At 39.0% G+C, this 12,202-nt stretch overlaps 1 protein-coding gene across 3 annotated transcripts; it reads left to right on the plus strand.

Moving 5' to 3' along the window:
- Positions 1 to 1,801: 1,801 nt before the first annotated feature.
- Positions 1,802 to 6,509, plus strand: PBDC1 (polysaccharide biosynthesis domain containing 1; the record flags this gene model as incomplete). Of its 3 annotated transcripts, none has more annotated exons than XM_082864951.1 (6): positions 1,802 to 1,847; positions 1,938 to 2,003; positions 3,600 to 3,659; positions 4,161 to 4,301; positions 5,253 to 5,364; positions 5,688 to 6,509. In XM_082864951.1, 6 exons carry the CDS (start codon positions 1,818 to 1,820, stop codon positions 5,939 to 5,941), a joined length of 663 nt encoding a protein of 220 aa, XP_082721077.1. In that variant the 3' UTR covers positions 5,942 to 6,509. The 3 variants fall into 3 exon arrangements, with proteins under 3 accessions (XP_082721077.1, XP_082721078.1, XP_082721076.1); XM_082864952.1 differs by having other exon boundaries at positions 1,804 to 1,842; positions 1,936 to 2,003; XM_082864950.1 differs by lacking the exon at positions 1,802 to 1,847 and having other exon boundaries at positions 1,875 to 2,003.
- Between the last annotated feature and the right edge of the window lie 5,693 nt (positions 6,510 to 12,202).

Raw genomic sequence — 12,202 nt, forward strand, 5'->3', positions numbered from 1 at the left:
AAATAAGCCAGTCACAAAAAGACAAATAGTATATGATTCCACTTATATGAGGTACCCAAAGTAGTCAAAGCCATAAAAACAGAAAGTAGTACGGTGGTGGCCAGGGGCTAGGGGATGGGGAAAATGGGGAGTTGTTGTTTAATGGGTATAGAGTCTCAGTTTTGCAAGACGAAAAAGTGCTGGAGATCCGTTGCCCAGCAACGTGGATATACTTAACACTATTGAACTGTACACTTAAAAATGGTTAAGATGGTACATTTTCATGTTCTGTGTTTTTTAACCAGAATTTTAGGAAGTCCCTGGACCTCATGTCTCTTTCTAGCTGCAACTCTTTGGAAGAATGCTGTATGGTCATTGTCATCTCTTCTTTAACTCCCACTCCCTTCTCAACCCACTGCCCTCTGACTTCTGCCTTCACCACTCCACTGAAACTGCTCTTGCTAAGGTTTTCAAGGACCTCTCCAAGTTTCTGGGCTGAGGGTACTCAACCCAGGGTATTGGACATGGTTCACCACTTCTTTCTGGAAGTTCTCTTATCGTTGGCTTCTGTGAGACTCTCCCTTGGTCCTTTGCTGATGTCTCAATGACAACTCCTTTTTTTTTTTAAGTCTTCTTTTCTTTCTTGCTATCCTCTCTTCTTCCTAAATAGTTCTGTCCTTGGCCTGCTGCTCTTTGTGTCTTTATAGTTCTTCATGGTTTCACTGGGACAGCTCAATTAAACCTGGAGTATCCACTATCAGATTTATATCTCTGATTGGATCTCCCTCTGACTAGTCAACTCTATCTGAATGTACCATAGGCTCTTCAAACTCAACTCCTGAATTAAACTCATCATCCCTCCTCCTGTGTTCTCTAGCTCAATGGCATTTATCCCCCAAACCTATTCTGAAACCTGGGAGTCATACGGGAATCCTAATTCTTCTTTATCCTCCATATCCAATTAGTCAAAAAGCCCTATTGATTCTATTTCCCTTATTAATTCTTAACGTCCATCTCAACTGTCAGTGCCTCAGCTGAGGTTTTTAATCACCCAGTGCCTCCAAATTAGTCTCTCTGCCTCCAATTTTGCCTTCCTCAAATTTTTCTTCCAGAGGGTGCTTCAGTGACCTTCTTAAAACTTGAGTTTGATCATGAGGCTGGTCTACTTAAAGGCCTTCAGTAGCTTCCCATTGCTTTTAGGGTAAAGTCCCAACTCTCTAATATTCAGCATACAAAGCCCATCTGCTCCCCCAAAATCATGATTGATGACAGGCCCATGATCCAAGGTGACTAATTCTTGGGGAAGTTAGACGCCAGTGAAAGAAGACGAAATCTTCACGGTAAACATATCACCTTAACAGAATAATTCTTCCTTGACCTACTATCTACTCCATTGCCTAGCTGCATGCCTGCTTGTAACTTACTCCGTGGCTGGGGTTTTGGGAACTGTGAGTTGTGTTCCCGTCTGAATGCGCGTCCAAGCACAAGTGGAGAATTTAAATTCGAATCTCTGCAGGGCACTCAGCGCAGTAGGGATGGGAAAGTTGCATTATTTTAACTCAGTCTTTTCCCATGTTTATCGCAGATATTACTGACTGTTCAACCACCTCCTGGCCGTCAAGCAGCCCAGAGTATACAACAAAGCCACACCTTTGCGCAAGGCGTAAGAGGAGGGGCAAGGAAGTACTGCCTCCAGGCGAGGGAGAAGGCACGCAGGCGCAGCCGCAGTCGGATGAAAGCCACTCTTTCCGGCCGTCCCTTTTCAATGAACTGGGAACTGCGGAAGGAGCACGCAAAACGTCATTTCCGAATTGGAGCCACGCCTTGTAGGCTGCAACATGGAGGCGACCAGTGGAAATGATGAGTTGGTGAGACGCTGCTCTGGGGTCGGGTGAATGGGGAAGCCGGGCTGGGTCGAAACTCGAACTCTCCTTCCCCATCTCTGTTTCCTTTCCCAGGTTTCCGGGGAACTGACGTCCGTGGCGCACGCTGTTTCTCTCCCAGCAGAGTCTTATGGCAACGATGTGAGTATGACTCACCCACGGTTTCCACGCACGCAGCTGTCCTGGGATGTCTGCAGGGCCCGCCACGAAATTGTAACCCTCCTACCCAGATGGCTTCCGTAGACTCTCTCCACGTCTGCCAGAAAATGCGCCTTTCAATTAATTCTAATCCTTTTGGTTCGCAAACGCAGGACTAACGTCAATGGGAGTAGTTCCCAAACTGTACTGTACTTTAGAGTTACCTGGGAAGCTTTTAAATATCTCGAAGTTCGGGTCGCAATACATCCCAACTAAATCACTGTATCTGGGTGGTTAGAGTCAGGAATCAGTATTTTTAAAGGTCCCCGGGTGACTCCATTGTGCAGTAAAGTTGCACTGGCTTATGGTGTATCTGGTTTAGATCCTTAAGGAGAAAGCACATGATGTATTTTGAGTTATAAGACACATGGACATGAAAATAGTAATAACACTCAAATAATAATGTGATGTATGGTAGATTAGTGAATCAGGGCATAAGATCCAAAGGAGGTTAGCCAAAGAAGAAACCCCTAAGGACCCAGACAGTAAAGGAAGACTTTGCTGAGGAAGTGGATGTGGAACTGGATCCTCAAAGTGTAAGTGGACAAAAGATATGGATTGGCAGTCAGGAAAAGGGCATGGAGGTAAAAATGCAAATTTTTTTCTGGGGTCAGTGAAATAGATCCATCCAGTTGGAGTAGGAGATTCCAGTGGAACAGGTACTTGGTAAGGCTTATTATAACCTAGCCTGCTTCACGATATTGATTCATTTCTAAGTGTTGTAGGATAGGGAATTGGCTATCTGATGAACACACATGATGATTATGACATTGTACACTCTTAAAAGTGAAGAGTAATATTACTTCTGTTATCTTACTCTGTTCTCTCAACAACTCAGTGGTGTATGTGGGTATTTCAGTTTTACAGTAATTTAACTCAGTCCTGAGAAGGTGATTTATCTACTGCTTTATATAGTCTTCTACACTTTCACTAGCTGCTGGGAAAAGACAGCCAGTGGCTCATTTTGTTTATTAGACTGTGTAGGTAGCTTCTTTTGGTTGTCATAAAGACAAAAGAATTATTATATTGTCCAAACTTATTAGTCCAGTTTTTTTAACATCCAGAATCTTTTATTGGTCACTTGTATGCCAGGTACCAGCATCAACAAGAAAAAAAAAGGTGTTTCCACCTAAAAGAGCCCCTTATCTCTTCGTTTGCCTCTTCCTGTAGTGTTTCTCTCCCAACTCTGTAGATCTACAATCACAGATGAAGACAGCTACAACAAACACTCGATCAGGAGGCAAGAAAGCTATGGATAAATCCCTCCCAAGTACAGAAATATTAGTCAGCAATCACTATACCAATTGCCCAGAGCTTCACATACAGCCTCCCTTTAAGCCTAAGATTATCCCATTTTACAGGGGAGGAGGCAACAAGTTCCAAGAGAATTCAACCTTAGTCCAGTTTTTAACCTTTGACAGTAACACCAAGCTTGGTAGCCCTCTTGAGCATTAACTAGACATCCACAGACTTCCTTAATTTGTTCTCTAGTAGCAAGATTGGGTGATTTCTGACCTGGCATTCTTCACTCCTTTGCAGCCTGATATTGAGATGGCTTGGGCCATGAGAGCAATGCAGCATGCTGAAGTCTACTACAAAGTGAGTTGACTGTCTTCATTGTTAAGCAGAACTAAACATGTAATTTCAGCATATTGTGCTCTGCTAATCACCATTCTCAGCAAGTTAAACAGTTGTGTTTTGGAGATAATTTTTATTACTCTAAGGAGAACTGGGGCATGGAAGTCAGTTTTGCTTTGACAGTGAGGAGTTGTGCTTCTCTGCCCAGTGTTGTGTTGCTAACCCACAAAAGGATGCCTGGCCCATAGTAGGCACTAAATAAATGTTTGTTGACTGAATGAATAATCCACAGAGGATAACAGCCAGACATTAATAGGGCCAAAGGGGTTTGAATTGGTGGAAGGGACTGTAGTATATTATGGCCCTTTAAAATTATGTCATGATTTCATCTGGGACCTAGGCTGTCTATATTTTCTAATAAACTCTTCTGCCCTGAGAACCATGAGGATTTTCTGGGGAAAAGGGGACAGAAATATAGTAAATTAGAGACTAGCATCTTTACATTGTCTTATTGTCTGGCAGCTGATTTCATCAGTTGACCCACAGTTCCTGAAACTCACCAAAGTGGATGACCAAATCTATTCTGAGTTTCGGGAAAATTTTAAGAAACTCAGGATAGATGTATTGGACCCAGAAGAGCTCAAATCAGAAGGAGCTAAAGAGGTAAGAATTCTCTTTTAAATATTGCCTAGCATCTGACCAACAATTATTGACTGTGAATACATTTTTATACATTTAAACTTTTGGGGGGTTTGTTTTAAGGCAAATACCTAAAGCACCAGGGCTTTTATGCAGTTGTAATTAATGTGTTACTAAATGAATGTTTTTCTGGTTTATGGATTTTTCATTTTCATTGAATCTATTTTTTTCCCCTTTGATTTGGACCTTTCATCCTCACCCACCTAGCTCTTTCAAGGGAGAAGGAATAAATTTATTTATGTGAGTACTTTAGCCAGAAGGCTTAGATAGAGGGTTGGCAAATAGAGTACGGAGAGGTGTTTGGATTCTCTGGATTTAAGATCATATTATCACAGGCCGTGGATAATTGGAAAACTTGTGTTTTGCATTGCTTGCTTGATTATGTTATACTTTTACAGAGCACTAAAACTCTTATAGTTAGGAAATTTTTTTCCTTGAGGGTAGACTCTCGGCTTATGAGGAATGTAAACTTTTAACTCTAAGCAGGCTGTTACTGATCTTTGGAAAATTGCCTCTATTGGATGGACTTCTTTCTTAAAATTTAACTTTGTGACTTTGGGCCAAATTCCTGCCTTCTTTGTCTCATTTGTGCTTCAGTGGGGATGAATAACCATTTTGGGCTGAACTAGCCAATAACTTAAAACAGAGAATATACTTAAGAAATTAAAATTTAATTCTCTAGTCAAGGATTTAAGTATTTTATCAGATTAAACTATTGTTCATATTGGGAAATACCAGCCTAAAGATACCAAAGATAACACAGAAACTCATTGCTAGTGAAACTAGTAATCAGCTCAATTCTAGTCTCTTTCACTGTGGTTACTTTCCTTACCGGGGAAACGGAAGCCCCTCTCCTGGCCTGACTTCACCAGCCTCCTGCATTTTTTAGCTAAGGTACCTTTTTTGCCTTTACAGAAGTGGAGACCATTCTGTTTGAAGTTTGATGGGATTGTAGAAGACTTCAACTATGGTACTTTGCTGCGACTGAACTGTTCTCAGGGCTACACTGAGGAAAACACCATCTTTGGTGAGTTTCTTGCCTCTGGGATTGTTTCTGTATAAGCAGAGTGAGGGATCTGGTTTTACTGATGAATCAATGACATGAATAGTTAGTTTGGGAATCATTTTATTTGTTATATCTGTAAAGATCATGTTACTGTATCTTGAGTAACTGTGAGGTAAGATAAGTATTTTCAGCATCATTTAGTATAGGATTAGAACTTACATCTCTGAATCTTATGACTATATTTGAATGCTTTGCATGTTAGTTCAGCTTTGTCAATAGATTTCCAGTAGGTTTAGAGAAGTAACTGTGACTAGGACAAATAATCAATTCTATTCACCTTTCAGCACCCAGGATACAATTTTTTGCCATTGAAATTGCTCGGAACCGGGAAGGTTATAACAAAGCAGTTTACACTAGTGTTCAGGACAAAGAAGAAGAGAAAGGAGCCAACAATGGAGGAGACAAAGGAGCCAACAGTGGAGGAGAAGAAGAGAAAGGAGCCAACAGAGAAGGAGAAAAGGAGAAAATCAACAAAGGAGGAGAAAAAGAGAAAGAAGCCTACAAAGAAATCAACAAAAGTGGTGAAATAGCTATGTAAGGTAGACAGGGAACAGCACTCTAGAAGCTGTGATTCAGCTGAGCCTACAAGTACCATGATGCTACTTGCACAGGCCCCTATGGTGAAATGTATCTCCTTGTTCACTGGAAGGACATGCAGAAGGACATCTTTCTGGCCTAATCATCAGGAGCTGCAATGGTTGTTCTCTTGTATGAACTGGCTTGAACACTATTAGTGGGGTCTTAGTTGATGGTTTCTTGCTTCTCACCACCAGTCAAGTAAGAAATTTTGTAAATAAATTTCTTTTGGTTCTTATGACTATATGTTTGTGATTGACTTTTAAAAGGTATTGAAAATTATTTGACACTTGATTTTTTTTTTAGGTACATAATCTCTTTGTCATGTCTTATATAAAATGATTTATGCCTATTTCTTTTTTGTGTGTGTGTGTGTGTTTTTTTTGTTTTTTTTTTGTGGTACGCGGGCCTCTCACTGTTATGGCCTCTCCCACTGCGGAGCACAGGCTCCAGAAGCGCAGGCTCAGTGGCCATGGCTCACGGGCCCAGCCACTCCGCGGCATGTGGGATCCTCCTGGAGCGGGGCACGAACCCACGTCACCTGCATCGGCAGGCGGACTCTCAACCACTGCGCCACCGGGGAAGCCCTATGCCTATTTCTTAATGCTTCTCACTATTTCCTGTAGTGAAGTTCTCTCAAACCTGTATAGTTGTATACGGTTTTGGATTAGAAGTCCTTACATAAGAATTGACTCTTGCCATTTGAGTGACTCTAGCTTTCTGAGCTAGATATATCTAGCTATTATTTGATATATCTCTCAAAAGATTTGATAAATACTCTATGGGGATAACAGCAGCAGCCTGAACCTGTCACACTAGTGAACACAGCCCAGTTCACATTAAAGGAGCAGGAGACTGAACCTGCTCTCTCTTGTAACCTGCTTCTCTCTTGTAACCTGCTTCTCTCTTGTAACCAAGTTGTTACCTAAAATATAGCAGAAATTAATAAATATAAAGCCTGGTAGAGTGGCTTTCCTTTTATAATGCTGTGGACAATAGCACACATTTATACATTAATACAAAATGAACATATTTCTAAATGGGATTTTGTCAGACTCCAAAAATAGACCAATTGATTTTATATGGATGGGGGGATGTTCCTTCTCATCTAATGACTTTTAAGAGTGCATGTTTTCAGTTATCTTTACAAATGTATAGATTTTTGCATGTCCCCATAGACATACTGACTTTGTTTGCTAAAACTAGCTAGAGAAAGCTGCAATGTTCATAGTGCATACAGTAAATAGTCTAACCACAGCATGATCATGCAAGAAAAGATTTACCAGAGGAGAGGAGGGTGATTGATACTTGTTTTTCTCAGTGGACACAGGAGGAGACAAAAATTAAACTTAATTGATCAGTTGTCCCCTAGGCAAGAGCTGCACTAGAGATGCACAGTCAGCAGCAACAACTGGGCACAAAGTGAATAGGTTTCTCCATGAATTCTCTTTGGCGAGTTCTTAAAAATATTTAAAACATCTGTTAAAGTTTTCATTTTATAAAAATATGTTTTTTTAAAAGGTAAGAGAGTGTTAAATATATCATATTAGGCAGACTTTTTGAGATGAAGAACATGCTTTACTGTATTAACTTTCTCTTTGATTTTACAGAGAATATGAAACATACTGTTGATAGACTGCTTTAGAACAAGAGGCATCTATCTAAGAACTAGGTTATAAAAACTGGGAAAAAGAGGGGGAATAAGAACACGGAACACTTCACACTAACCATTTGATTTGGAGTTGATCAAAAGGGACAATATCCTGGGTGGATCTGGCCTAATCAAGCGAGTACTTAAAGGAGACAAGCAGTAGCAGATGTTCTGTTGGCCTTGAAGAAGCAAACAGATGTATGAGAGAAGGGGGCCATGTGGCAAAGAGCTGAGGGTGGCAGTTGGGAGCTGACAGTGATCCCAGTTGCTGAGAGCCAGCAAGAAAATGGGGATTCTATTACAGTTGAAAGGAATTGAATTTTGCCAACAACTGGTGAGCTTGGGAGAGGAACTCAAGCCTCAGATGAGATTGTAGTCCTGGTTGATACCATGATTTCAGCCCTGTGAGACTCTGAACAGAGGACCCAGTTAAGTCATACTTGGACTCCTAACCCACAGGACTGTGAGATAACAGGTATTGTCTTAAGCCACTAATTATGTGGTTATTTATAACAGAGTAGTAGTAACTACATAGACTTTGGTAATGAAAGTGGACTGCTGCTGTAACAAGTACCTAAAGTGTGGGAATGGCTTTGGAATCAGGCAGTGGGGGGAGGCCGGAAGAATATTGAGGAGTATGAGAGAAAACCTAAATAGCCTTGTACAGACTGTCAGTGGAAATATGGACTTTAAGGATGCTGCTGGTGAGGGATCAGAAGGACATATTATTGTTATTGAAAACTGGAAGAAGGGGGATCCTATTAATAAGTGGTAACATTATAGCTAGAGGCCAGGAAGTTTGAGATTTGAGTCCTAGCTCTGAATTATTTGGAAGATGATATGAAGCCAGGCTTGACATAGTGTGTAAACATCTGTGATTTATTCAGAATGTGGTACCTATCCACTTATTTATCTCCATGACATCTTTTGGAGGCAGGGAAAGAGCACAGACTAATTTTTGCATTTACAGAAGGGAAAACTGCAGCCATTTAAAAATTTTAAGCCATTAAGTTTGTGGCGATTTGTTACAGCAGCAATATGAAACTAATAAAGAAAGCATACTGAACCCTGCTCCAAAAGTGGAGACATTCACTGCACTGTCATTATTTATTTTGAAACTATAGTTTAAACAAGGATATGTTGTACCGATGATTGGAGACCTGAACTGCACCCAAAGTGAGCTTCAATAATTCTAAACCCTTTTGAACTTAGGAACTTAGGAACTCCTGTAGCTGAGTCTGTGTGTCGTGTGTCAGGTGCCATTAGTATAACTGGAAGTTCTCTAAATTTGCTTCTATGTACAATACAATGCTTATTAATGCATATGTGCTCATTTGGAATATATGTGTATATATATATATATACACACACACACATACATAAAACTCAACAGTAACTTCATCAATTGTTTAGACCTTGGACCAAGAAAATGTGTTTCTGGAGAGGTGTGTTTTATCAATGACATTGTTTAAGATTGCCAGAGCATGGTGATAATTAAAGCTGACCAGGTTTTTGTTGGTTTTATTACTGTTTTTAAATTTTCTACAGGTAATACAGCTTTTTTTGCTTGCACCCAGTGTAGATGATTCTCACTACCCCACATTTGTACTCCACAGTTGCTTTCATATGTTATTTATTCAGATAAGTTAATATCTTAACTGATTATTCAGAATTAAGGCCTGTATGTATGTTATGTTAATGGTCTTTTTCTATGCCTACATTCTATCTCTAGAAATATGGAAGCATTATGAATGTCAACACGTTGTTGGTCTCCTGAATTGCACAGCTGTCACATGATAACCTTATATATGACTGGCTAGCTTTAAGTTTTCCCTGCTGTACTCAGGGTTTCTCTGAATTCCTCAGTATAAATTTTACTTTCTTGAAGTCAGTATTTATGTTTTCATTTTATAAATTGAAAAAGATTGAATCATAATTTGCTATCTGTCACATAAGTGGTGGTGTTGGGACTCAGATCTACATCTTTTGATTATGAATCTCATTGTTTCCCAAATTCTCATTCTAGAATAAGCTTCTTGCTAGAATAGACAGATAATTTGGATGAGGAATTGAAGTATTCAATAATCATAAGCATTCTGTTGTGGAGTGATGCACTAAACTAGTTTAAACTCCTCAAGACATTTTCAATTTCTCTGTCTTTTTCCTTCTAAGAGATTCCTTTTTACATATACAACCAAGACATTTTAAAAAGCATTATAGTATAATTACTATATCACTGTAATCTTTCTTCAGTTTCAAAATTATATTTTAATTTCTTAACCTTTCTTATGAACTGAATTTGGCTGACACATTTTCCTCAAGTGCTTTGTAGTTTTTTATTATTTTTTTCTTTTTGAGGCTTTATCTTCCTGAAATCTTCCTGAAATAAGTTTTTTCAGGCTAAATCGTTGGAAGCTATAATATGTATTACTGGTTGGTTTTTACTTTGTAAAGAAAATAAAGGAAATTAAAAATGTCAACTTAGAGGATAAGCCTTTGCAACTGGAATATATCTCAGAAACCTAATTCAAAAATTTCATTTTTCTGTGAAAAAATAAAAAGACACAAAAGGATGTGCTTTACCCAGTTGAAAATCCTCTATGTATGTAAAGATTGTTTATTAACTTACTTATTGTCCTTCCTGTTACACCAAGAACACTGCACAAGACATCATTCCATAAGGTTTCCATTGTCTTAGATACATCCCTGCACAAGACACTTTCCTCTAGAAAACAGTTTTAAAATAGTCTCCATGCTTCTCCATGATTTAGGATTCTTATGATGTCCTTTCTGTTTACACTAAACTATATCTGGCCAATCTTACACAATTCTGAGAATTTGGATTATATTTAAAATCAAAATCACAATAATTTGAAATTTACATGTTCTTGACTTTTTTTTTTTTTTGGCTGCGCTTGGTCTTCATTGCTGCGTGCGGGCTTTCTTTAGTTGCGGCGAGCGGGGGCTACTCTTCGTTGCGGTGCGCGGGCTTCTCACTGTGGTGGCTTCTTTTGTTGCAGAGCACGGGCTCTAGGAGTGTGGGCTTCAGTAGTTGTGGCATGCAGGCTCAGTAGTTGTGGCTCGCGGGCTCTAGAGCGCAGGCTCAGTAGTTGTGGCACACAGGCTTAGTCACTCTGTGGCATGTGGGATCTTCCCCGACCAGGGCTCGAACCTATGTCCCCTGCATTGGCAGGCGGATTCTTAACCACTGCACCACCAGGGAAGTCCCAGTTCTTGACTTTTTATTAAAGAAAACAAGGCTTTTAAAAATTTTGTCACTCTTAAGGTCATTTTTCTCCCCCAAAATCACAACAGCTTACATGCTGTCCTTTGGTTTAGGGAAGATAAACGAAGGAATTCTCCCTTCTGCTCCCTGCAACCCCCTGCCATTGAATTAAGTTGATTGCCTCTTAATCCTGGATGAGATCATGAACTCTGACACTTGCTTACCTGGTAAGCTCAAATTCACCTATGGGACATTTATTTTAAATTATTTTTAAATTTAATTTTAAAATTTTAAACATATACAATAGTAGAAATAATAGTATAATGAACCCCTATATATCTGTCATCCAGATTATATAGTTACCAAGATTTTGCCACATTTGCTTCATTTATCCTCCTTTTTGCTTTATTGAAGCGTGGAAAACAAATCTCAGATATTATATCATTTTACCCCTATATATTTCAGTGTGCCTTTCTAAAAATGGATATTTTCTTATATAATCGCAGTGATAATCATAAAATTTTCAACTGATATTCAATTATAGCAAAAATTTGTGAATGCATATTCAAATGATGGAGATCCAGGAAACAGTCCTTTAGTGTATATTTAAGGAACAGTGATTAGTGAAGGTTGACTAAAGTATAGGACATATGTATGTACAAAGGATTTAGTAGAAAAGGTTGAAAATATGTATTTGATTCACACTGTGGGCACTAATAATAAGCCCTAGATACTGAGCTAGATGCCTTACATATATCTTATTCCTATCATATAGGCATTATCAACCCTATTTTACACATTAAGAAATTAATTCTTGGCTAGTGATATGATGAAAACTGCTTAAGGAAGATTAAACGATGTACTATATTGAGTAAATTAAATATTAAGCACTTATTCTGGATTGATTGTTTTGACCTGATTCATGCATTCATTCATTTACTTAAATATTTATGGAGTGGGTCTTACACACCATGGACATTAACAATCTAATGGGGAAGACAGAACTTAAATATACATAAGATATAGATATGGTTTGCTAAGGAAATATATGGTAGAACTCTTAGTGTCTTTTTGTGATTAAAAAACAAACTTATGGTCTTTTTGTTAAATATGGAAATCAAAATCCACAAAGAAGGAAATTTTAATTACTCATTACTTACTGCCAATGACATTGCCAGGGAAGGGGAAAGTCCATGAAGGACTGTTTATTGACTTGCATTGGCCTGTCCTAGAACTGATACACATCTTCTACTCATATTCTGTTAAATAGAACTCAGTCTTCTGTCGCTGAATTGAGGGTGGGAAATTTAGTTTAGCTCTGTGCCTAGGAAGATGAGAAAGAAAAG

This window comes from Leucopleurus acutus, assembly GCF_964270905.1.
Source record: "Leucopleurus acutus genome assembly, chromosome: X".
Lineage (NCBI taxonomy): Eukaryota > Metazoa > Chordata > Mammalia > Artiodactyla > Delphinidae > Leucopleurus > Leucopleurus acutus.